This window comes from Amphiura filiformis, chromosome 18 (assembly GCF_039555335.1).
Source record: "Amphiura filiformis chromosome 18, Afil_fr2py, whole genome shotgun sequence".
NCBI classification, from domain to species: domain Eukaryota; kingdom Metazoa; phylum Echinodermata; class Ophiuroidea; order Amphilepidida; family Amphiuridae; genus Amphiura; species Amphiura filiformis.
Window position 1 is genome coordinate 46,817,803 of NC_092645.1, and position 27,909 is coordinate 46,845,711.

At 38.3% G+C, this 27,909-nt stretch overlaps 2 protein-coding genes across 2 annotated transcripts in view; one reads left to right on the forward strand and one right to left on the reverse strand.

The window, feature by feature from the left end:
* LOC140138737 (neurexin-1-like) overlaps positions 1-27,909 on the reverse strand; it is a 121,542-nt gene that overhangs the window by 75,623 nt on the left and 18,010 nt on the right. The window contains exons 7-15 of the mRNA XM_072160498.1: positions 24,658-24,711; positions 23,537-23,590; positions 23,042-23,089; positions 22,080-22,298; positions 18,474-18,521; positions 16,859-16,909; positions 10,032-10,342; positions 7,120-7,281; positions 304-471 (exon numbers count right to left, since the gene is read on the reverse strand). Coding sequence (XP_072016599.1) covers positions 304-471; positions 7,120-7,281; positions 10,032-10,342; positions 16,859-16,909; positions 18,474-18,521; positions 22,080-22,298; positions 23,042-23,089; positions 23,537-23,590; positions 24,658-24,711 — 1,115 coding nt within the window. The remainder of the gene's footprint in view (positions 1-303; positions 472-7,119; positions 7,282-10,031; positions 10,343-16,858; positions 16,910-18,473; positions 18,522-22,079; positions 22,299-23,041; positions 23,090-23,536; positions 23,591-24,657; positions 24,712-27,909) is intronic.
* LOC140139616 (uncharacterized) lies at positions 964-5,476 on the forward strand. The gene is made up of 4 exons (XM_072161319.1): positions 964-1,210; positions 2,094-2,231; positions 2,543-2,951; positions 4,510-5,476. The coding sequence occupies exons 1-4, from the start codon at positions 964-966 to the stop codon at positions 5,474-5,476; spliced, it is 1,761 nt and encodes a 586-aa protein (XP_072017420.1).

Here is a 27,909-nt window from a genome sequence, read left to right on the forward strand (position 1 = left end):
GGGGGGGGGGCTGAAAATCAATATTTTCATCAACAATCATTATTTTATGCCTGATTCTGTTAAAGTTGGCATTGATTTGTATGTAATTGATGTCTAGATTTCCATTTTTGAAAGTTGCACAAAAATTGGAGTTGTCGTTTTCTTAGAATGGCCATTTTTTTACACTGTTTAGATTATCTAACTTGAATGATATGTTTTCTTTATAATATTTTACTCTCCCCTCGTGGCACCCCAGCCTTTAGCATTAAAACCCTGTTATATACTTTGTACTATATCTTTCGTGGTATACATCATCTTACCTACCTTCGAATTCCATCTAGGTAATGTGAGAAAAGCTTCCTCTGTTATGAACGTAATGGGACCAATCTCTTCTAAGTAGAACAAAACCTCTCCTTCCATGAAGATGAAACTGTATGAGTTCCTTGCCTTCTCCAGTATTTCTAATGTGAGAGATTCCCCATAGTAAAACAACTGCAGATGACAAATGGAACAAATTCATTCAGATTCGCTTCATCTTGGATCCATTATCAAATTAAACAACAAAGTTTGTAAACAGCGGGTTGATAAAACAAACATACTTCTACTGTCTACTTGTAGATGCACTCCCGTGGAGAAAAATATATACATCCACAGCAAGGAAAATATATGAATTTTCTGTTATGAGCCAGGAACTCTATTTGCATAACATTGGTGAATGTTACGTAAGAGTCAGGCGGGTTATACGAACGCAGGCGTTAGGGCGTTGGCTAGTCATTGACTGTTTTCCTAGAGATCAGTGCACATCACGGATAGATTGACTGTACACGGATAGATTTACGTTGCAAAATTTGAGTTTGGACTTGTGGAGTTGTGAATAGGAGTTTCGCTGGAATTAATTTGTTGTCCTTTGGAAGGTGTACGATAGACATAAGCCGGGTACTATCGTGAGTACTAATTTTGTTTTATTGACATAAACTTAATAACATGTCGCAAGAAGGACAATTTGTAATTGTTCGTCAGGAACCCGCTTCTAACCAGGTCGCTGCACAGATATTAGCTAATAATATTGGTGTCCCTCAAATCGGGGCACAGTCAGACGCAGTGAATCAAGCTCAAGCTCCCCAACATCAAGCTCAAGAGAATCTAGCGCAGCCACCTGCGGCTCCTCCGGCGCAACCAGCGCCAGTGTCCGCCCAGGTGATTTCTCAGATAGTGAATCAGGCGATTTCGGGTGTGACTTCTTACATTGATAACGCCATTATTCCCTAAAATCAGCATCTAAAGAGGTTGAAGAATTAAAGTTACAATCCAAGCTAAATTTCAACCACAGAGGTAACAAAACTCAGTTCCAATTCAATCACGAGATTTTATCGAATGTTGAAGCCTCCATTTCCCGTATTGAAGAGGGCAACATCACCGAAGTTCTGCCCCTTTTGAAAGAATCTGCAGAGAAACTTTCTAAGAGAAATAAACTGATAAGACTAGCTGATAAATCAGACGGGGGGGTGGGCCGTCGTTGATGAATATCTGTCAGACGACCTAGCAGAAGATTCTGATGATGACCGCCGTATCAGATCAGCGCAGGCAAAGGCCAGTAGAAAGAAGAGAGCGCGAGCGGCGTCTCGTCAACAAAAGCCGTATCAGCGCAAAATGCAGTATGGTCAGGCGTATGGTAATCCTTCTGGCGCTAATTTTCGTCGCCAAAATTATGGATACGGTCAATATCAATTTGGGAATTCAGCCCAGAAAGGAGGCGACAGATGTTTTGCCTGTGGTGAGAGGGGTCATTGGCGCAGACAGTGCACTGCCGCTTCCCAGTCTGCAACCAAAGGTTATGGGGCAGCATCTACCTCAAACATGCCCAAGGAGAGAGCCAGATGGTATTAACATTGAAGGTAATACAAATATAGATTTATTTATTTGCGAGTATGAGAAAGGAAAAAGATATAGAAAATGTACGGTTAGAGAGCTAACAGATCGGGATTTCAACAAAGCTTTGATACTTGGTAAAAATATAATAATAGGCCCTACATGGGGTTATAGTTGTTATAAAGTTATAAAGTTGATCACAAGCCTACAATCTTTTTTGAAAAACGTTTCATAATTTTGCACAGATTATGGTTTACCGGGTACAAGTTCGACAGGAGTGGTCAAGGCCGTTAACACTCTACAATCTGGGTACGATGATATTGACTTCTATTTCAATAATTGTTTTGAATACGAATTAGGACGCGAGGAGCCTTACGTTAAAGGTAGGCTTAAAGCATCATTGCCTTTTCGGCGGTTCATTGGAGCGGAACCTGACATTATTGACTTAATTTCTAACGGATACAAGATCCCGTTGCTATCTTCGCCTGGACCCGCCAAATTTAACAATAACAAATCTGCTATTAAACATCAAGAATTCGTATCACAGGCCATTCAAGAACTTTTAGACAAACAATTGGTAGTTGAATGTGATGAAATACCGAAGATAATTAATCCACTTTCAGTTTCTGAACAAAGTTCAGGGAAATTAAGATTAATTTTAGATCTCAGATATATTAATTATTTTGTTTGGGAGAGAAGATCAAGTTCGAAGACTGGAAATGTGCCTTAGAATTTTTTAACAAAGACGATTTTATGTTCTCATTTGATCTCAAGTCGGGTTATCATCATTTGGAGATATTCCCAGATCACACCCAGTACCTGTGTTTCGCATGGGAGTTCAGTGGCACAATCAAATATTATTCATTTAAGGTCTTAGCTTTTGGCTTAGAATCGGCACCTTTCATCTTCACTAAAACTTTAAGACCTTTGGTAAGATATTGGAGAAGACAGGGGATCTTCATAGTACTGTATTTAGATGATGGATGGGGACGAGCGGGGTCCTTTGACCAGTGTGAAGTGATTGCAAAACAAGTAAAAGCAGATTTGCTCTCAGCCGGTTTAGTGCCTAACGTAGACAAGTCAGTTTGGAATCCAACTAAACGGTTAGATTGGTTAGGGTTAACATGGGACTCGACAATAGGGGCGATTAGCGTTACAGAAAGAAGGGTTAACGATATCATTGCATTTTTTGAAAGAATTCAAAAGGATTTGCCGTATGTTTCGGCTAGAAAGCTAGCCTCCTTTGTCATTATACCCAGTAGTGGGATACATCGCTCAATTGAAGTCAAAGTATTTATACATGGAAGTAGAGAGGAGAGTTCACTGGGATAAAGTTTATAAGCTGTCCAGTGACAGTAGTGTGATAGAAGAACTATTTTTTTGGAGAGAACGTGTAGTAGAGTTGAATAAGAGACTTCTCTTTGAATATTCTTGTCCAGTATGCTTAGTATATTCAGATGCTAGTGATTCGGGTTGCGGGGCCTGGTCGGCAGAGTGTGGGGATTAAAGTTTTTTCAGAATTGGAACATAATTGAAAGCAAAAAGAGTTCCACCTGGAGAGAACTCAAAGGTGTATTTTTAGTATTGCAAGCCTTTACACCCCAATTACAAGGAAAGAAGATATCTTTGTCTACCGATAATCAAGGCGTGGTCTCCATAGTCGCAAAAGGTAGCATGAAGCCAGAATTACAGGAAATTTCTTTGAGCATTTACAATTTGTGTAAGAACAAAGGCATTGAAATAGAAATAAATTGGGTTCCCAGGTCTGAAAATTCTGAAGCTGATGAGCTGAGCAGGAGAATAGATTTTGACGATTGGGGTGTGAGTCCAGAATTTTTTGACATGATTGATAAAATGTGGGGACCACATTCTGTAGACCGGTTCGCTGATGAATTCAACACAAAACTGAGAACATTTAATTCAAAGTACTGGTCGCCCAAAACAGCTCACGTTGACGCCTTTACATGTGATTGGGCTGGAGCCCAGAATTGCTTGGTTCCACCAATAACTTTGGTGAGCAAGGCAGTCAAACACTTAGTGGCATGCAAGGCTTCTGCAACTTTAGTAGTACCTTGCTGGACTTCGGCTGCATTTTGGCCTATTCTCTTTTCACCAAATAGCAAATACAAGAAAGCTATAGTGAAGGAACTAAGGTTCAATGATCCGAAGCATATTTTCGTTCAAGGAAAGAATCCCAATTCTCTGTTCGGATCCCCAAAAATGACTAGCGCCGTGTTGTGTTTAAGGTTAAACGGAGCCTTGTGTTAATTATAGCAAATTATATTATAAACAGGACCCATATTCCCTTTTATAATGTAACGGGATCATATAAAAAACTGTGATGAATGTTTTGAAAACGGTTGACGTCTACATTTTAAGGCGTGGTGAAATAAATAATTTGGAGAAAGGTGTGTTTGCTCTGAATAGCAACAAAGCCACTGGGCTAGAGATGTTTATTAATCTCCACTGGGAGATGCGGTGTTAATTGTATCACAGATTATAGAAGGAATATGATTGTATACGTGTGCCCCACTGGGCAATATAACGAGTTTGATCCACTGGGAGTCTTTTCTTACTGCCGAGTACAGAATAGTCAAGTCCAAGTTGAAGAGTTCAACAAAAGTGAACGTTCGCTGATAAACGTTTTTTAATTTGTTTCAGGGATGGGGTGACTGGAGACTTGAATCTGGAAAAGGCGTTGTTGGCTTCTAGAGCGCCAAACACGGTTGCCAAGTATAGCCGAGCATTCGAGAATTGGAAGGCATGGAGTCTGTCTCGAAATATTTCGTATCTTCCCGCGATTAAAGACGATATAGCGAGCTATTTGATCAAATTGTACAATGAAGAGGCCCCTTATTCAAGAATCGAAAGTGCGTTTTACGCGATAAAATGGTATCATGACTGTTCACTTTTAGTTAAAGATAACCCGTGTGAATTTAAAATCTTGCATTTATTGTTAAACGGCCTAAAAAGGCTAAGTCAGAAACCAGTTCCCCGAAAAAAGGAACCCATAACCCCAGAAATGCTACATGCTATAGTAGGGAAGAATTGTTCGCCAGAGAGTCTGGAGGGATGCAGGCTATGTGCCATGTTGCTAATATCTTACGCAGGTTTCCTTAGACACTCTGAGCTTGCAGAGTTGAGAGTTTGTGACATTCAGTATTTCGGTTCGTATATGAGGTTGTTTATAGTGAAAAGTAAAACTGATCAATTTAAGAATGGAGTGTGGCTTATAATAGCGGCTACAGGTAAAATAACATGCCCGGTCGGTATGTTCTATAGGTACATCACATTAGCTGGTATTCAGCTAGACGGGTCTGATCAGTATCTCTTCAGACCTATTGTGTTTATGAAATCATCTGGAAAGTATTTACTGAGGGCAGGTAAAATGTCATATTCTAGATGTAGAGATTTGCTTAAAGAAGCTCTGGTAGGTATTGGAGTAGACTCCAAAAGATTTGGACTACACAGCTTAAGAGCTGGAGGGGCCACAGCAGCAGCCAATATAGGAATACCGGACCGTCTTTTTAAAAAGCACGGTAGGTGGCGGTCTGAGAGCGCTAAAGACGGTTACGTGACCGAATCATTACAGAACCAATTGGCGGTTTCAATGAGTTTAGGCATCTAAGTAAGTCATAGAAGTTTTTGCCACTTGGACATAAAAGATGAAGTGAAAGGCATGCAGTTATAGATATTTAATTAGCAGTCAAGTGAGGACTTTCTAAGTAGTCAGAATGAAGATTATTGCAATTGAGGTATATTTATAGAAAGGGTTGTTAATGTAGTAGTAATTTATAAGTAAAGTAATTGCCTAAATAATAATATACATGAGATTAAACATCCTTGATTCAGCTTTTGCCCGCTCTTTATACCTTGAGATTAGGGAACATGGAGATGTCCATTGTCTCCTGGAAGAACGGTGTTCCCCTATTCTTAATATTGTTTATGTTCCTTTTAGTTAAAAGGGGAGGAGGGGCAAATACGGGGGAGGGCGGTATAGAAAATATTTTATTTACGTTTGAGGGTACCGAATTAGTAAATAAATGAATTTTCTGTTATGAGCCAGGAACCCTATTTGCATAACATTGGTGAATGTTACGTAAGAGTCAGGCGGGTTATACGAACGCAGGCGTTAAGGCGTTGGCTAGTCATTGACTGTTTTCCTAGAGATCAGTGCACATCACGGATAGATTTAATTTTTTGTTAAACATTTAAAAAAAAAAGGAGGGTTTCAGCCCAAATTTAGCTTGTTGAAAGTCAATTGCAGATTCGGATTATTTCTGGATAGAAAGGAAAAAGCACCAGCAGGACTACGTAGCCATAATAAGTAAGTTGTGTTCGAGTTGTCGTGATTGGAGGTGATCTATTATAGTAAGTATGGTAGCCCATAGGCCCTGCTTGTCTAGTTGTGATACTAATCATGCTAATCGTGTCGTGTCGTGTCGTGTCGGGTAGTATCGTGTTGGTGTGTTCAAAATGTGTAGGTTACTTAACTTACTTAACACACAAATTTTCACGATAGGTTATTGCACTGTCCATTGTCTCCTGGAAGAACGGTGTTCTTAATATTTTGTATGTTCCTTTTAGTTAAAAGGGGAGGGGCAAATACGTGGGAGGGCGGTATAGAAAATATTTTATTTACGTTTGAGGGTACCGAATTAGTAAATAATACAAAATCTTCCATTGAAAAAGCGTTATCCGACGGATCTGCAGTCGACCATTCTGCATAGGAGTCAACTCTCAAACAATACAGCAGGCCAGACATATTCATGTGTTTCATGTATTTATTCAACAACTCTTCCTATACCTTTGTACAAGCACCAACCGTTGTTAATCCGTGATGAATCCACACTCTGCCAGTAGCGTATACGCGAACGCAAGTTAATGTGAGCACGTATACGCGATACGCGTTACAAATTAGCCCCATCTGGAACTTCTGTGCGCTACATGTTGTTTTCATTATTTTGGAACGCATCGCTGTTAATCACGATGAACAACGGTGAAACATGATTGAATCCCTAATTAAAGAAAACCTGACTGCTATGGGCTCAGGTGCAACTTTTAAAACGGCCTCTTTTCTTACATAATTAACCATTGTGACTGAACGCAATAATGTGTAACGCTATAAATTGGTCCACAGGGGTAAAACAAAGAGGGTTATTTATACATATCTTTTTACATTTTTTAAAAAGTATCAGGGGGGCGCCCTGTATATTGGGTAACTGAATGGGGATGAAAATTTAAGCTATTAAAATAGAAAGTAGTACTTACATCCCTGATATTTCCCATAAAATTTTCCCCAACATTTGAACCTGGTAGACCCCTTGGATCACTAGCGCCCCCAACGAAAAACTCTCCGTCGGCAGTTAGTGTTCCAAAGTCACCTAGTGTCTCGCCATAAGCAAGGAGACTTTCATCAACACGAATGCTCACCTTTAAGGAACAAGAGAGGGGAAAAACATTATTAGCACTTTGTAATTCATGTCTTAGCTGCAAAGACGCACCTCTTAAACAGGTTAAGGGTAGATGAGGTATTGTTGGTCGAAGCAACCTAAAAAGCGATTTTCATTATCTAGATCAATATATTATTGAAAATTAACACCTTGATGTTTTGCAAAAGTCCATTCTACAAATTGTATACTTTGCAAACTTGCTTAATTTATTGTTGTTAATTAGTGATGTACGTTTGACAAAAGTGTTGTTGTTTCAGCCCTCTTTACAACGCAACTCAAGAATCGCAGCACCTATAAACGTATATCAGTGATATTTTAATTCTTCTACACGCTCGCTATCGAATTGAGCAATGCAGATTTTGCCAAAGCTCACTATCATTCGTAAGATGCTGTGAACTACCAAATCACAACAGTTTAAAATAATTAATAACCTGAATGCGAGGTTGTAACTGTTTTATGTTTATAGGGACATTTGCGAATTAGACCCTCAGGTTTTATAGGGTCGGACGATCAAGCGAGACGAATACATAATCGGACCGTGTTCTTTACATCATCGTCCCTATTCACATTCATAAACCAGATAATTGACATCAGTGTCGCCACCGCCTGCCGTGAGAATCGATCTTGTATATTGCCGGTACCTGATGCTATTGTTATAATAGAGGTTATCCACTTTACTCATGCGTGACTTATAACAAAAGCCGCTGATTCCCGTAGTATTCCTCATTCAAAGCAATTCAACGCACGACCTCCGAGTTACCTGCATGACTTTAGCGGGCTATTTAAAAAAAGTCATGTTTGCACATGCAGGTACGTCTTTTGAAAATCCTAAACACACGGCTGTTTGATGTGGTCATTTATTAGTTTTTCAAACAAAACATCATATACAACCCAGTTTTAGGCTTAAACAGCTTAAAGCGGTATCATGCTAATGTATACATATGCTTTTTAGTCATTTTGAACTTAAATACCCCCTTATTTACAACATTTTTTCACTTTCATAGCATTTTTAATGCTTTTTCAATGTATCTATTTATGACAAGATTGGTGGCGCTATTTAGATATTGGAAATTGCTCTTTCAGGCTTTTAATACAAGTATATAATTCCTTTTATTTTTTGAAGAAATATGTTTATAAAATTTCTTTGTTGCTTGTTCCACCTATTCCACCTGTTTTAATGGCGGTATTGATTACCTAGCCCTTGCAAATTAAGATATATGATTTATGATAAATAGCGCCACCTCTAGTTTGCATTTGGTTAATAATGAAGCCAATTCTATATACATCAAACAACCGTGAACAAGGTATAGCAGTCGCTGATAGGATATGCAGCTTATAAAACACGGATAACATCTATTCAGTCAAGTTAGCTCAATCGTTAAAGCGTTCGACTCCGGTGCGAGAGGTTGCGGGTTCGAACCCTGGCGGTGCCTAGTATGCTCTCCTGGAAAAATTGAGTTAGCTTGAAATTTCCCTGGACAAGGAACTTGCTGCTAATTGTCTATTTGTAACCCGTACGAAACTCGGGGAGCTGATCCTGGTTGCGATGGTTATTTGTGGAATGTCTAGGGTGTGCGCTCTTGTAGCAGCATAGTCCCTGATTTGTTGTTAAGTGGTTTATGGAATGATGTGGGCCGTAGTGGTCAGCGACAACCTGTTTTTTTATTGGTAATTGCTTCTAGTCCAGTTACAATCAATGTAATCGGTGACAAAACTAATTGACCACTTGAGAAAAGCACTTGAAATTGACCACAGAAAAATTGCTGTTAATTTGAATGCAGGATCGATCTCGGGGTCAAGCTTCTACGTCCAGGTCTTTGAATTTCATCGGGTACACTGTAGCTAAGCTTGTTTTGTCCCGGGTCGTCCCGGGCAGCTCTATCGGGTATATAACGCAGCCGTCCTTTATTATTATGCATCAAAAAAATGTATATCATGTGCCGTCTCATACACTGGTATAACATACAATGGTAGCGATTCTACACATTGAATTAGGTATAGATAACGTGCACATTTAGACAGGTATGCATTCCCTATGAATACACTATACTTTTATACGCCTATCATAACAAAAATTGTACATCCTTGCTGAACAATTTGTGAAATGGCTACTGAAAACAAAATAGCAACAGTTTCAAACTATACACAGTGTATTACACACAATGTTTGACAACAAAAATGCAACTTTTGTTTGTGTGTTTTGTAGACATGTCTAAAATGTCTAAATTTGAAGAGACATTTCGTCGGACGTAGGCCTATCACATACTGACGAATGTGCAAAATACGCATTTCGAGATATTCGAACTTGAAAATATAGCGATTTAATTAAAATATTATTGTCGATAATCTACCAATTTTCTCAAAAATGTTAAAAATGTCGAATACGTCAGTATGTGATACGGCCGACGATTTGAAAAATGTTTAGAATTTTAAAATTTACTAAATAGAACAATAGATAAAACAGGAACCAAACTGCACACAAAAAGAAAATTAAAAAAATTGTTCAAAGAACTTGGCTTAATAAACAGTGGCGGCACAACGGGGGGGAAATATTTTTCTTGGCGCCACCCCCTCCACTTTTCGCTGCAATTTTGTGCAAAACCTGTTGATTTTTCCCCGAAATTCACTTTGCCCCCACCCCCAAAAACATTCTTGATGCCGCCACTGTCGATAAACATGTTATTGTTAACAACTAACATTACTTTTAGTTTGAAATCTTGGTTGTCTTACCGCCTTTCTAAATCTTGATATTCTAACTGTATGCCATTGGTTATCCATAATATATCTATCCGGCTTGCCACTTCTGGACACTCTGGTACGGAATTCTCCAGATCCAAGATTCACAGCCACCTCTAACACTCCGTGTATGATAGCCACACAGATATAATCATACCTCTCCCCAACGTGCAGAATTAATCCGTTGGGCCGACTTGTTCGGAACTCAAACACAATTTCGTCATTGTTGCTGACAATTCGACTTCTCTGTAGACTATAACTGATATATGATTCACCATCAAACGTTGCTGAGATGGCTTGTTTATCTGTACAGAAAGTCATGACAAGTAAACACGTGTAAATAATACCCGGTGACGGTTGAAATAGATCATTTTTTAAACCAACATGGCTGACAACAATACACATCAACACAGTGCCCGGTATTGTTTGTTCTACCGATTTGTCCCTCTAAATGTTTTAATTTCCTACAGGGTGTCCCCCCAAAAGAGGCACCTCATTGCGCCCTCTCTTTCTCCTATTTTAGAAAAGTTGATCAAGTACCAGTTGGTATGTTAAGAAGCCTTTGTCCGTTAGCTTTAATAAACCGAAAAAAATATTTCAATCGGCTCGTAACTTTTGAAGATATGCCCTTTTAAAGAAATGTATCCGTTTTTCACTCTGTCCACGGAGGAGGTTTGGCTACTTCAAAGATTGAAAAGTGCATATACCATGCATGAATATATAACATTCCTCGATGATAACTTTATAAAATAACAACTTTATTTTAGGGAATGGGCTTTACCGGTGGGCTAATGGGTTATGGATTTTGTTAAGTGTCATTAATTTGGGCGAAATTGATGTGGGATGGGACTTCTTTTGCTATACTTGCAATTACTTATGTTTTTCTCGGTTATTTTATGCCATTAATTTGTTTCTTACATTCTTACTTTATTGTTTCTTGCTTTCTTTTTATTGACAACATAAGTCATTTTTTGGAATAAAAGGTTTGTCTTTGGTTCTTTTGAAGTGAGTTTACTGTGCTGCTCTGCCCTCTACCTGGTTGCCTCCTTGACGAATACAGGTTTGAGTCATAGTCCTCATTGCATCAACTGCGTTGCGTACCAACCTTGTGCGCCGGATACTTGCGAATATAGCAGTAATACGTTTGCAAAGATCTTGGATTTTGCGGTGGTGTGAGGTCTGGTGATTTTGCAGGCCACTCCACAGCATGACCCATACCAATCACTCTGTTTGCTATCCGTGGAAAGAGTGAAAAACGGGTACTTCTCATCAAGAGCATAATGGTGACGTGTCATGTCAAAAGGAGACACTTTTGGGCAGGATCGTAAATGGAGAAATAGCCAAAAATCTACCCAGGGGTGATTTTTTCACAATTTGGGTTTGTTGCAAATTTGTGATGTTATTAATGTTAAAAATATTGTATGATAGTTCTAGACCTGAATATAACTGGCATCTTGTATTTTATGAGACATTTTTCAAGGTAATTCCAACTCTCAACATTGACAACATAAGTCATTTTTTGGAATAAAAGGTTTGTCTTTGGTTCTTTTGAAGTGAGTTTACTGTGCTGCTCTGCCCTCTACCTGGTTGCCTCCTTGACGAATACAGGTTTGAGTCATAGTCCTCATTGCATCAACTGCGTTGCGTACCAACCTTGTGCGCCGGATACTTGCGAATATAGCAGTAATACGTTTGCAAAGATCTTGGATTTTGCGGTGGTGTGAGGTCTGGTGATTTTGCAGGCCACTCCACAGCATGACCCATACCAATCACTCTGTTTGCTATCCGTGGAAAGAGTGAAAAACGGGTACTTCTCATCAAGAGCATAATGGTGACGTGTCATGTCAAAAGGAGACACTTTTGGGCAGGATCGTAAATGGAGAAATAGCCAAAAATCTACCCAGGGGTGATTTTTTCACAATTTGGGTTTGTTGCAAATTTGTGATGTTATTAATGTTAAAAATATTGTATGATAGTTCTAGACCTGAATATAACTGGCATCTTGTATTTTATGAGACATTTTTCAAGGTAATTCCAACTCTCAACATTGGCAAAAATATTTTTAAAGGCCGATATCTCAATTTCCAATTTTATAATACACTTACGAACTCAATATCTTCACTTAGGAATGTCCGATTTCATTGGAAAAAACGGTGTTGTGGAGCAAAATATCTCTATATTTAAGATATGTAAAAACATCAACATTGATAACCTGCCCAAAAGTGTCTCTTTTTGACATGACACGTCACATATCTTCAAAAGTTGTGAGCCGATTGAAATAATTGTTTTGGTTTATTAAAGCTAACAATTAAGGGGGCACTACACCCCTGGCCAATTTTGTGCCTATTTTTGCATTTTTCTCATAAATTATAGCGCATTGGTGACAAGTAAGATATGTATATTATAGGGGCAAGGACTACAACTACTGCACTGGAAATTCAGCAACTCAATGCAAGTAGTTATTGATTTATTGATCAAATATTGGGTTTCCCTCATTTTTGACTGCAACTCCACACTTGTTGTCTGTCCTGAAATCAAATTTCCAGTGCAGTAGTAGTAGTCCTTGCCCCTATAATATACATATCTTACTTATCACCAATGAGAAAAATGCAAAAATAGGCACAAAATTGGGCAGGGGTGTAGTACCCCCTTAAAGGTTTCTTTACATACCAAAATATATTTGATCAACTTTTCAGTAATAGGCGAAAAAGAGGGGCAATGAGGGGCCTCTTTTTTGGGACACCCTGTATGTGTGTCAGACCTGTCAGATCAATTTCTACAACTAGCTCTTCACTTCTATTCTCAAAATGAATACTATGCTTATTCCTTTTAAACATTATTAAATTTCATTTCAGATAAATAAATATATACGGGTGTGCATTGGGGTGCATTGGGGTGCGTTGTCATTGAACAAGCAGGTTTTATTATCCACTTTTTATTGGATGATATTTAGAGAATAAACGACAGGAATTTTTATTGACTATCCTCTACCGTGTGATAGATAACAGGCAGGTCCAATATTTGAGTAGTGGACCTGCCTGTCGCCTATCATAGGTAGAGGATAGTCAAAATAAAAATTCCTATCCTTTATTCTCATTCTTAGTCAGTTATATTATTTTAATAACTGTAAACTATTTTTTAAAGCAAAAATTAAGTAACCGTCATAAAAACTTCCGTTTTTCTAAAATGAACGAAACTTGTTTACAACTTCACATCTTTTGTTGCGCGTACTGCTAGCGCGTGCGAGTATTCCGCATTGCACCTTCGCATACAACGCGATACATACGCGCACCTCTATGAGCGTGTTACGCGTTATCAATACTCATGATGGCGCGGGGTCGTCTACAGCCTGATAGATGACACCCAAAATCATGCGATTGTCCATTCAGATTATGTGTCTACAAAATAGACCACTCCCACTGACTAAGAATGAGCATTCATATGCACTAGCTTTCCATTTTCAAATTAGTTGTTGGCATTTACTATGGGTGCTTGTGTTGTAGTAGCTAATGCAATTAACAATATATTTTTAGGGTGATAAAATTTTCAACATTTAACTATTCTACTGTTCTGTGCTGCTATCAATATCATTTGATATTTCAATTAATATATGTTTACTTACATTAAAATAGATATCATTCGTACCAAATTTTAAGATTCATTTTTACCCCATGCATAAATAAATATACTAGAAACACTTTGAAAACATGTATGTAACATGCACATGACATTAGTGTTAATTCGGGCACAAGACATGTTACATTTACAGTACTGTTTTGCTCTTGCTGCACAAACCACATGCACATTATTTCGATGCACTCAAATTCAAAATCAATGTCATCTTCATGAAACAATGCATTAATTTAATCTGCAGACATAAATTCCATTCTGTGAGAAAAATTCGGCTATTCCATTTAAAATCCACACTGCCCCTGTGGAAGATTTTGGAAATATTAGCACATTAGGCAGCTCCATTTGAATATCATACACCCTCTGAGGAAGATTCAATCGTTTTTTAACACTCCCAAAGTCCCATTTCCAAAAACAGTCACATTTGTCAAAAATGATGTTGCAGAAAAAGTTGCACTTTTCAACAGAGGGTGGGTGAGTTTCAAATGGAACTGCCTAATCTGCAATTCCAATTGAAATTCATACTCCTCCGTGGCAGATATTTCCCAAATCATCCACAGGGGAGTGTAGATTTTAAAAAATGATTCCTCTATTCACAGCTTTTTGAATTTTTCAAATCAACAAAATAATGTCAATTCTTGATTAAGTTCATCAGGACTGTAGTATTCCATTAATTAAAGATTTCTTCTTTGCAAGTCCAATTGAAACACTTACTGTATGGGACGTTTCAAGAGCTAAGGTCTGCTCTTTTCATCAGCCAGATGATGCACTGATCTGCTTGGGTTGCCAGTTGACTTCTTGTTGGTATTGATTGAAGTAGCACTGTCATCACCAGAAATCAATACATCATAAAGGTGGCTTAATTTGAATGTGCCATCAACTCTGTTCATAGATTGGGGTTGTCAATATTTCTAAATACAAACTTTCCAAGCCACAAACTGACGTTCTAGCTAAAGGTCTTAATTTCGCTGTTAGCCCGAAAGAGTTTCCAGTGGATGATTACATAGCTGCTACTGAACAGGCATGTAAAAAACTCCCATACAATGAGGCAGTTCAATTAAGAGCAGAAATAGTAGGCGCTGTTAAGTCATCTAAGCTGCCTAAATCTAACCTCACAAAAGTTGAAAGGAAAGCTATCTATGATTTGAAAAAGGAGAAATCTATTATGATCATTGGTGCGGATAAGGGAAAGGCAGTGGTTGTTGTTGATCAGGATGACTATAATGAGAAGGTTTCCAACATGCTTGCAGATGAAAAAACTTATGAGAAGTTGAATAAGGATCCAACCGCTGTGTACAAATCCAAATTGGTTCGCATCATAAATAGACTCACAGTAGAAAGAAAATAACCAAACAACAGCAGGATTTCTTGTACCCTACCGCGGAAAACATTCCTAGACTTTACGCGACTCCAAAAATCCATAAAAAAAATTGTCCTTACCGGCCAATTGTGGACTACACAGGCTCAATTGCATATAATGTGTCCAGATCACTTGCTGACATTTTAGCACCGTTAGTAGGGCAGACCATTCACCATGTAAACAATTCGGGTCAATTAGCAGAAGAACTTACAAGCTACGTAATTGACGATAATGACATGTTCAACTCACATGATGTAGTGTCATTATTCACAAATACTCCAATAGATGAGGCGCTAAACATCATCAAGTGTAAGCTAGAAGAAGACAAAGCTTTAAAAGATAGAACTCTTTTGACAGTTGACGACATCATAGAGTTATTGAAATTTGTTCTCACCACAACGTACTTTGTCTTCAGAGGCACCATGTACAGACAAAAATTTGGTTCGGCTATGGGAAGCCCGGTTTCACCGATCGTGTCAAACTTATTTATGGAGTGGTTAGAACAACAGGCCATCCATACTGCTCCCCTTGACTGCAAACCAAAGTTATGGAAACGTTATGTTGATGACATTTTGGAAGTAATTCAGAAAGGATCGGTAGACATGCTTACGCAGCACCTCAACCATGTAGACCCAACTAATAGTATCAAATTCACTCATGAGACAGAGCAAGATAATCAAATTCCATTTCTTGACACACTTATTGTGAAAAAACCAGACGGCTCTATTAAACTTCTAGTTTAACGCAAAAAGACACACACCAACCAGTATCTGAACTTCCAATCTCATCATCCGCTACAGCACAAGCTAGGTGTGATAAGAACTTTACTAGACAGAATGAATAAGGTAGTAACAGAAGAAAGTGACAAAGAGGCTGAAAAACAAACCATCCAAACAGCCCTCCAGAAATGTGGTTACCCTCAGTGGGCTTTTGAGAAAGTGGAAAGCGCCATAAAACAAAAGCAGCAACAAGGTAAACCAGCAAAAAAGAAAGATGATACCAACAGAAATAAAGGACTGGTTGTTATTCCCTACGTACAAGGTCTGTCAGAAAAAGCACAGCGGATTTTCAAAAAACACAATATTGCCACAGCAATGAAGCCCATGACCACTCTGCGCAATATTCTGGTACATCCCAAGGACAACAGATTTACCAGGTCAAACAGGAAAGCATCGGAATCAGAATTTCTCACTTCTGCATTAGCTGAGCACGTAGCTCAAAATAACCATGTTATAGGCTGGGAGGATAGCGCAATTCTTACAACTGAAAATGACAAGTATACAAGATGAGTCAAGGAATCCATTTGGATCCGGAGGCGGGGCACCCAATCTATGAACAGAGTTGATGGCACATTCAAATTAAGCCACCTTGATTTCTGGTGATGACAGTGCTACTTCAATCAATACCAACAAGAAGTCAACTGGCAACCCAAGCAGATCAGTGCATCATCTGGCTGATGAAAAGAGCAGACCTTAGCTCTTGAAACGTCCCATACAGTAAGTGTTTCAAATTGACTTGCAAAGAAGAAATCTTTAATTAATAAAATAATGTCAAGTTATGGAAAGAAACATTTTGCAATTTTACGGGAGCGGGATATTTCTTTTGAACCCTGTAGATGATAGAATTTCTGGTATATCAGACATATACACATGGGAATGATTGATCTTGTTTTTAAATACAAGTACTAGCCCATCATCGGTTTAATATAAGCCCACCCCCCCACCCCCATTTTTGAAGTGAAAATCTCCCATCGGGGCTGGAGGGGGGCTTAATATACACGAGTGGTTATCATGGTTATGGTAATGCATTGCATTCAGATTATTATTCTTACCTGTAGTTGAGGGTGATGTTGTGGTTTCTGTTGTCCCCTGAGAGGTCGCAACTACAGGAAAGAACGAAACATGAAATGTAAAGATGCACTGAATTTTTGAACCAACATCAGTGTTTCAGCTAATGTATTTTGGACCGCTTTATTATGCTCTGCGTGCTAGCCATAGGCTTCAACATAGAAAGTCAAGTTTTGAGAGATTTTCTCAAAATATCAAGAGCTATCTCAAGAGCCTCTGATCGGTAATCCAATACTAGTCTTGTTTGTGCTCATTTTAATGCATTTTTCATGCTCATTCCAAAGAGGGTTATGAAAATTTACAATTCTGAAATTTTCTAATAAAAAAAAAAGATAAACTTGTCGTCTGCAGTCGACAACCGCATGGAGAGAGTATTTCATCTTCATCCATTTTGTTAGTGTTTAAATTGCCAAACGTCTTGTTTGTAGCAGAACTTTCACAACATATGGCGATTAAGTCTTTTCAATACTCGACGCAACGTTCCCGCGGCACCCATAGTGGGTAGGAGAACATGAAAACTAATATGAGATACTGTATTAGGATCACAGAAGACAGGATCACATATTAAATATTTGACACCATAGAATATAAAAACTAGTAATTTGATAAGTTAAAATAAGATTTTTAACGGAATAAATCTAAATAATATGATTATGCAGTTTATTCCGTTAAATATTTACCCATAATTTCCCTCATTCTTCAGGCCCTGCCCTCTATCGGGTGCTAATTTAAAGTTTAAGCTTGATTGCTATTGTTTCTTTGTAAGCCTGCGGCGCGACCTTGAACAATATTGTCTCTTTGTAAGCCTGCGGCGCAACCTTGAACAATATTGTCCTTGAGATAACGCCCCGTAGCCAGCCCCATACCTCATTTCAATTTTTAACATACCCATATCCTGCTTTTTATATTCCATAGTGTCGCACATTACCAAAGTCAATTATCGATAACTATCGGTTACTGCCATATATACGTCACGTGACAGTGAGAATACCTCTGGCAACACCCGCATACCACTTTAATATGTGATCCTGTCTTCTGGAGTACAAGAGTATACTCTCACATGATACTTAATATGTGATCTTAATACAGTATCTCATATTAGTTTTCATGTTCTCCTACCCACTATGGGTGCCCGCGGAACCACCGCTAGGTGGCAGCACACGACGAAAGCTTTGATGGAACACTTTAAATTACTTTCATATGGAAAAACCAGGAAATGCTCTGAGATGCCCGAGATATCTATGATGTAGCCACAATTTTGACATTGTAGCGCATGGAATGCCTTAGAATGGTTTCAAAAGGGTTGAAAACGCTGAAAAATATAAGAAACAGCATAGATCTGGGCCAAAAAAGTGCATTTAATCGACAGATCTAATAGACCCGTGACGTCTCACGTCTGCGTGACGTCACGGGTCTATACATGTACAGGTAGCCGGGTATAGCCCCCTTCATCTGGCCAGACGCCACAAACGGCATCTATCTCCGATAAACTCTGGATCATGCACATAGGGACAATATTGTATCATATAATTAATATATATACATTGACATCGTATTGTAAGACTCTCAATTGCCATACTAATAGCAGTATATTCTTACCAGTAGTTAGGGGTGATGCTGTACTTTCCGTTGTCCCCTGAGTCGTAACTGAAGGAATAAAAGAAACATGAAATGCAGAGAATCAATATTTTGCAGCTATGCGCTGGTGAGAGTTATGGGCGCTGTCATACCAGGGCAGTGGGCAAGTTGTAAAACACCATGTTACTTGGATGCCAGATTGTACAATTGAGACTTATTAGTAAAGTCAGACTTGTAGGTCATACTTAAGGGATCTAGAATGAGCGTTTATGGCGTTTCGACAGTATTTTTTGTGGAACATGAGAGCACCTCAGACGTATCGAATTGCTTTTCGAATACGAAGCATGTCTTTCTGATATCAAATAATTTTCATTTTTGAAATTCACGATATAATACAAATTTTATGACAAATTATTAAAATTTGATATTTTTCAAATTTTTGATATATAACAGTCCTCGAAATAAATTTTATAAATCTAATGATATATTCTTAAAGTGTATGTAGCTGGGAGGAAAAGCCGACGATCAATTGAAAATTTTGACCTTTTATATTGAAGATATGGATTTTTTTCACAAAAGACCTATTTTTTTCGTGTTTTGGGAAAAAATCCATATCTTCAATACGAAAGGTCAAAATTTTCAATTGATCGTCGGCTTTTCATCCCACCTACATACACTTTAAGTATAAATCATCAGATTTATAAAGTTTACTTCGAGTACTGTTAAATATCAAAAATATCAATTTTAATGATTTGCCATAAAATGTGTATTACATTGCGAATTTCAAAAATCAAAATTATTTGATATCAGAAGGACATTCTTCGTATTCAGAATGCAATTCGATATGTCTGATGTGCTCTAATGTCCCACAATAAATACTGTCCAAACGTTCATACCCCTTCCCTTAACATATTAATATTTTCCAAAGAGAAGCAGGTGATTACTATTTATGAAAGTTATGAAATGGCAAGGCAAGACATCAAATTAGTACCGATAAAGATATCGGTGCACTGCTGGGGTCGATAATAAATTTATTTGAACAGGGGACACAGCAAGCCAAATGGGTTCAAATCAGGTTAAACCCGGCACAAGATATAAGGTCCGTTCATACTACGCCGCAATTGTTGCGATGCCGATATATCGATTACTTTTTGCCGCAACTCACCGCAACTCGTCGCATTTCCAAGTTAAAATATATTTAACTTTATTGTGATATCGCAATACAGTACTTTTCAGTACAATCGAACCGCATCGCAACGCAATTGCGGCGTAGTATGAACGGACCTATAAACCACGTCTTGTACATAGCTATTAAATCTTATTGAATCCTCTTGGCTTTTTTCCAACCCCATCCCCCAATGTCAAAAAAAAATCTACGCCGCCGATAGGCGGCATATTGCAAAATGGCGAAATATGTATTTTAGGTCGAATAATAGCGTGAACTGGGGTCCCGACATTGCCCCTATGAACTCTCACCCTCCTGTTGTAACGCTTCCATAGGATTAATAATGTTGGAATTACAATGGGTTAAGACCTAACGATGGGTAACAGGACTTACGAAGCGTCGATTTGTCCCGGAGATTTGTACGGTAGTCGCTGATTTCAAATGCCCGGAAGGAGGTATGAGAATAAATTATGTCATTTCATGGACCCTAACCCTAACCCTAACTTCAACCCTAACCCTAACTCTAACCCTAACCAAAACCTCTTTCCGGATATTCGAAATCAGTATTAACCGATTTGTACACAGAGCGTTCTCGAACAAGAGAACTAGCGTCGTGCTTTCATTGATTAAACACATTAAAACTAGCGCTGTGCTTAAATTTGATTAGAACATAAAATTACAACTTTTGATTTCGTTACTTCCTTGGGTTTTTAATCGTAGTTTCTTTAATTCTCAACCAATTTCAACAAATGAGGTCTTAAATCAGAGCAAAAGGATACTGAATGCCTGTTTTAATTTTGAAATATATGTCAAAATTAAAACAAGTATTCAGTACCCTGCGCTTGGAATTGCCCATATTTATCTTTGTTTAGGATATACAGAGGTTAACATAACTGGTACTTTAATTCTTTGCGTACTTTATATTATAATGCATGGCTTTGCATCAGGGTGAATTCAATAAATGAGGTAGACACAATTAGACAATTATGTCCACGTTCAGGTAGTAGCTGTCCAGCAACACAGCGAATGGGATCTTCATGAAGCTTTTCATAGCCACTATTACATTGATAGGAAACTGTATCACCATGCTGTATGTTAGAACTACTAAAAACGCTACCATGGTTTAAGCGCTTTACATAACAGGGTGCTGCAAAGAAAGTGTAAAGCAATTAATACATTGGCCTGAAGAACAGAAGAATGCAGTCAAAGCATTATAAAGTGGTCATATATTTTCAGGTGAAATCAGGCCAGAAATAATGAACATTTCTGTTCAATCAGCCGTTGTGTTTTTTACTGCTTTTCCCTCTGTAACTGGGACAATGACAGTTGTTTCTTCCAAACACCCAGGCTGGTTACAAAACCTGGTCCCCGGACCTGGTCCCTCTCTCTCAGTATACCCGGGAGTACATCAAGGTCTCTTTTTATTAATCTATAAAATAATTTATCCAGATTATCTAAGTAAACAAATAAAAATATTAATGAAGCTTTATGAAGAAAATTAGTTTTGTTAGGGAGTCTTGAAGGGTTTTAAAATGACATGTATATGGTCCTTGGGCACACTTGAAAAATTTCTCGCTTGTTCCACTGCCGGGGGGGGCACTCCCACTTTGAAGGTGACGCGTATGTAGGGCTTTTAAGGCCCCCCTTTTAAGCGTTGCTGTCACCCAAAGACCCTTATTTTTCAATTTGAACAGCAACTTTCATTTATCACTGATTTTATTACTTATTTGAAAAAAAAAGGAATTTGAAGGCATTTAAATTCAATGTTTGAGGTTTCTGTGGCACTGTTTCGGCTCTCACCCAAAGTTTCCATTTAAGAAAAAGGTCACGTTATCACCCAATGACCCCCATATTTTTTACATTTTGCTCTCACCGAATGCCTGAAATCATGCTCTCACCCAATGACCCCCATATTTTTTACATTTTGCTCTCACCGAATGCCCCTTACTGTGAAAATGTCAGCCCTACACCTATATCCGTTTCATATTGAAGTGAGCCCCCCGGGTTCCACTGCCTCAGGTGTAAAATAGGAGTGGGGCTGTTAGGGGGTAGTCATACTGGCGCCGTTAATGTTGGCTGCCAAATTGTGTGATCTTAGTGGCAGTGGAGTAAGTGTAAATGAAGACCTGAGCGCAAGAAGACCGTAAGTCCACTTGGCCCCTCAACATGTATACACTAAAGTTACGTATATTTTCTTAGGGTTTTATAATGTTTAATACATGTTCCAGAGTGAAAACAACATGAAAAGTCGTAAAAGATTGGTTTTGGCCCCTGAACATGTGTAAAACATTACCAAACTCTACAAAACTATACGCATCTTGAGTGTATACATGTTGAGGGGCCACGTGGACTTATGGTCTTCTTGCGCTCAGGTCTTCAAATGCCTTTGATATCCGTTTAATTAATGTCTGCATTTACTCATTTAGATAAAACATGAAAGAAAAACATAGCGCAATACTCACATGGCTTACAAGCTGGACGTTGATAGTAATATATTCCATTGCCTCGACAGTATTGATAATAATTATTATTGTTTTGTAGAATATATCCGGCGTTACAAACAACATAGATGTATGTGCCGGGATTGACATATTCATTTGGTGCTAATGGCAGTATAGGTAGAGTTCCACTTGGACCACGTTTTTCTACCTGAGCATTGAGTATACTGGGTACTAAACATCCTGCAAATTGGCAACAAACAAATAAACTAACAGGCAATAATTTTAATCATCTTTGCATAAATACATTGAAAAAAAAAAAAAAAACACTGCTACTTGCTTAACAGATAATTCGTAATCAAATGAAGATTTCAGATGCAAAAAAACTGATACATTTGTCTAAATTTAAGATTATGCAAATATAAATAGCATAATATAAAGAAAATAAGAAGATTATGTCCTACTTTCGAATATATTTACATAAAGTTACCTAAAATTATTTGAAGTAGTATGTCAATTTAAAGGTACGAATGTGTTGAGAATGGCAGTTAGCAGTTTTTGCACGAACTCTTCAAATAATGTTTAAAAGGGGTATGTAATAAATGCCACAAGATTTTTAATCATTTTGTAATAGGAATTGCTGTCATATCTCACCATTGTGCATCAATTAATTACCTGTTGTTTTATTTAACCTGGTGTACTCAAAGTATATGATGTATAATATACTCTTACAAGTATAATCGTCCTGTGGACTCGTGAGCTAAATGCAATAACTCCACGGCGCGTGCGATTGTCTTGACTAATAATGCATTGCATCCAGTTCATTATCCTTATCAAAATGCACAAGTCAATACTAGTGTCGATTTCTAATTCCTGGTAGATGGAGCAGTTTTGCTTGATATTACTCTACAATATAATATTAACATCGTTGCATTGTAGGGCTCTCAGTAGCCATACCCTGTACCCTCATATCAGTGTATGCTTACCTATAGTTAAAGGTGGTGTACTTTGTGTTGTCCCCTGAGAGGTCGTAACTACAGGAAAGAACGAAACATTCAATGTAAAATGCAGAGAAGTTTTGAACCAACATGTTTCAGCTAATGTGTTCAATACCAATTAATATGTTATCATAAAACATTACCTTCATCCACTTTGCTAGTCTCTTAATTGCAATAATCTTAGTATAAGCCATGTTTGTAGCAGGAATTTCACGACAAAGCCTTTTGAAAGCATTATAAAGATAGGGATTTACAGTGGCGGCGCTACGGGGGGCAATATTTTATTGCCCCCCAGTTTGCCCCCCCCACTTTTGATGTAAAATTTGTCGATTTTGCCCCCCCTGAAATTCACTGTGCCCCCCATGCCCCCCAGAAAAAAATCCTGGTGCCGCCACTGGGGATTTATATCCATAAATTAATAAATTGACATCGTTGTATCTTAAGACTCTCAAGAACCATACCCTCATAGCAGTATATCCTTACCAGTACTCGGGGTTGATGTTGTAGGCATACTTTCTGTTGTTCCCTGAGTCGCAACTGAAGGAAAGAAAGAAACATGAAATGTGATGAAATGCAGACATGTCCGAAAATTTGAATTATTATTTTTCAGCTATGCGTTGGTGAGCGCTTTATATTTTATCATAAAATATTGAATTCATCCACTTTGGCCCTGACGTTTTTCTAAAACTCAACATGGTTATAGACCCGGGTCATAGACTCAGTCTGTGGCGGTGGAAGCGTTATTATTCAGGAGGGGACGAGCCCAATTTTGTTTGGTATTTGCTTGACCACTGCGTAAAATTTTGCAAACATGATGTTTATCAGGTTGAAAAGGCAGATACACGGGGCATTTGTTGTCGATTTCTTCATAGTAGATGGACCGGTTTTGTTGGATTTTTTTACCTCCCTTACAATTATTTTATGGGGGGGGGGGCCGCCACCAGAAATATTTAAGTGAAGGAGACGTGTCCCTTGTCTATGCCAGAATTGTCTTGGTATGTTAATATGTGCCTTTTTATATGGCTAACCAGTGTTCTCTCTAGTTATCTTAGGTCAGTATTGTATTCGGGCTCAGTGAAAATAAATTTTGGCCCAAGAAAATAAACATTCTAAATATTGTACATATTTGACAAATGAAAATTACATTGACACACCCAAATTGTAGGATTGGAATGTATGGCTTAAGCTGAAGCAGGGGGTGACACTAAATTCACGGTTTTTGTATTAGGAACGCAAACCTATGGCGAATTTTGTTGGCTTGCTCTCAAAACAGTGAGGCAAGGTATCGATCGGTTATGAATAATTCACATCAACTCTTACTCGATCCATGTGATTGTGGGCACCACATATAGGTGTCGTAAGTTTAGCGAATCAAACCTGTTGCAGAGAATAAAACGCCCTCTAGCACGTCCATGACGGCCGGAAGTGGGTCAACTTCTATGATCCCTTCAGATAGCTATGATTGTTTTGTTTTTTTCAAGAAAGTCTTCTGAGTAAAGATACTCAATCATGCTCATAGGGATTTATATCCATATATTAATAAATTGACATCGTTGTATCTTAAGACTCCCAAGAACCATACCCTCATAGCAGTATATCCTTACCAGCAGTTGGGGGTAATGTTGTAGGCCTACTCTCTGTTGTCCCCTGAGTCTCAACTGAAGGAATGAAAAAAGCATGAAATGTGATGAAATGTAGACATGTCAGAAAATTTGAATTATTATTTTTCAGCTATGCGTTGGTGAGCGCTTTATCATAAAATATTGAATTCCTCCACTTTGGCCCTGACGTATTTGTTAAACTCTACATGGTCATAGACTCAGTCAGTGGCGGTGGAATCATTATTATTTAGGGGGGTACGAGCAGAGTTTTGGTCACTTTTAAGATTTTAGATTCGGAATATTTTGAAAATGAATGCTGTAAGTTTATTATTTGCTGGAACACTGCGTAAAAATATGATGTTTATCAGGTTGAAAAGGCAGATACACAGGGCAATTCTTAACGATTTCTTTCCGGTAGATGGGCCGTTTTTGTTGGATTTAAAGTATTTAAGTGGTGAAGCGTGTCCCTTTGCCTGGGCCCTTTGCCTATGTCAGAATGTCTTGGTATGTTAATACATATGGCTAACCAGTGTTTGCCAAAAAAAAGTCTTCTAATTTGATAATGTCTTTTGCTAGTAGTAATGTCGAAATTAGGACTTACTGTAAATAATACGCATGGCAGGTATAAGATATGAAATACAAGTGAGTATTTGAAGTCACAAAAACCTTTGACACCTCACGTACTAGCCTTCCAACATGGCGCCATATTATATTTCTCTGTGCAGGCGGCATAGGGCATGCAACACGTGACGTACGAGGTGGCGAAGAATACACGGTTAGCAATTGCAAATGGAAAATTAACATACTTATAGTGGGGTACTTTGTCGTACCCCGACGGTTTTGGAGTAAGATCATTTGACACCACATAACAAATTTAGAATTGTTCGTGAAGATTCATGATTATGTGTTAATCCAATGGCGACGTCAAAAATGCCGATATCGCATCCACCATCATCTGTCTATGTGTATGTATTCGCGTCCTCATGTGAAAAAAATATTGAATCTGCTCTAATCAAACACAGCTGTACATGGTTCCGTTCCCGGCATGAATTATGGATTTTATATGTAGGTTAAGAAAATCACACAATATTGACTACGGTGTGGCAGAGTAAAGCACCAATGAACTAAGTTATGGACAAGTTTGACTTTGGTCACACGGTTGCAGTGACGTGGCCGGGATGTCCGTGAAATCACGTGGGTCAGCATTTTTAACTCTCTTCACGCGGGTGTCGACTGCAGACGACAAGTTTAAAAAAAATTGGAAATTCAAAAATTTCATAAATGTAAATTTTCATGACCATATTTGGAATCAGCATGAAAAATGTATTAAAATGAGTACAAACAAGCCTAGTATTGATTCAGTAGTTCTTAAGATAGCTCTTGATATTTTGAGAAAATATTTCAAAACTTGAACTTTTTCCATTGAAGCGCATGGCTATAGCACGCAGAGCATTAAATTCGCCGCTGGTTTACATGTAGTTAGCTGCCATTTGTATACTCCATTGTTTATCTTTTAAATGCTGATAACTCGTGGTTTGCTGCACACATCTATGTGTGAATAGAATTCCATCATCTGAAGGGGGTGATGCAGCAGAATTTCACACCAACAGATTTAGCTAGATTTTACCCGAGGTCGGCACTTTAGAGGCTAAAAAGTCATGTACACACTAAATTGAACGGTTACATGTATTTTATAACGAAATAGTATGGAAAGTCGATCATTTAACAGCTATTTAATTGCACCTTTAATCCAACATAGAATTGAGTCCAGCATTGTCTGCGGATATTATTAGCGCCCTCTAGCAAGGTCATAACATCATTTTAATAACAATGTGCTATTTAAATAAGAATTGGACGAATGAGCAATTGTCACATCCTGATTTAACGATCCTTGGCTGAAACTTATCGGATCATCTTAGCCAAAAGGCAGAGAAGCGACGTAGATTGTTTGAATTCCCATCGCATCTCCATGCTGTTCAAAGGCATACTTAGTGCAGTTTTGTTCACGGCAAATTCACCGTGACCTTTTCAGCCATAAACCCGCTTAGTGAAGATTAAACCAAAATATGCAGTACTAAACCATTAATCGATTGTCCAATGCACATTTCTTACCACGTGATAATATTAATCCTATGAGCGATCGAATTGTCCGCTACGGTCGACTAATCCAATCGATAATGACGCTATTGACATGCACGGGCGGAGCTCCACTGACTGAGTTTTGTGGATTTTTCACTGGTTTGCTATCATTTACTCATCAAGGCGCTCCACCGTTATTATAAGGACTATGCTAATAATTTAAAGATTGATATGTAGAAAATAAACCATACTTGATTGACAGAAATTACTAAATTTGTACCTATTACGGTTTGGTGGTACCCCTCTCCCAAATGCGACCAAGTCAGGACGGCCCGGTGAAGCAAAATGTGCATTGGATTAACACGGGAGTTTGGATAAGATGTTAGATTTCCTTTCTCATACAAATGCATGCTCCCCCGTTATTAAAGCTTGTACCGGATTACAAATTCAGATATTTTGAAAAGAAAAAGTAATTGAAACATAGAGCAAGTACTAAAATCAGAGCTTTTATACTTTTTGATATATGACCCTAACTAGTTCATCTCCTATACCCACAGCACAGCGCTACCAGTACGGGTCAATTACCTATGTGAGTGCCCCTGTGTTATGTGCATACATCGTCGGCTGTATTCCATAGTGGCGTATAGTGATTTTTGGTCATTTTTTTGCAAATTGGCACATATGTTTTTAATGATGTTCTTTTTCATTTATCTAAGTCTCATCAGTCAAAACTAGCTAATTAATAAGTAATTAATTAATTAAATGTGTCGTATAGCTACAAAGTGAAATTTTGTGTTTTCCATAGTGGCGTATCGACCATACGCCACTTTTTATACACATTTTATAATTATCCCCTTCGTACATACTGTGTACAATTGTACACGTGAACTTATATTGCGCCTTGTATGCCAGGGGAAGCCTATTACTGCAAAGAAACACCATGTGCACAATTGTGCATTCATGTGCTATCCTCCAGTGCAGAGCGCCCTCGCCTAGCTGAATGTCACTTTTCACAATCTAAGAGGGACCACCCACTACAGCACGTTGCCAAAAGACTGGTACTTTCCCTTTTTAATTTTATATGAAATAACATTGTGGACCAGCTAAATTCTAGTCAGGGGGTTAGTGTAAGACCTGTGGAACACATGGAACACTATTTTTGATCAAATGCTTCAA

Coding starts and splice junctions, on each gene's coding strand:
- LOC140139616 (XM_072161319.1), top strand. CDS start 964: ATGTCGCAAGAAGGACAATTTGTAATTGTTCGTCAGGAACCCGCTTCT. Junction 1,211..2,093: donor AGTGAATCAGGCGATTTCGG/GTGTGACTTCTT, acceptor AATTTTGCACAG/ATTATGGTTTACCGGGTACA. Junction 2,232..2,542: donor CGAGGAGCCTTACGTTAAAG/GTAGGCTTAAAG, acceptor TTTGTTTGGGAG/AGAAGATCAAGTTCGAAGAC.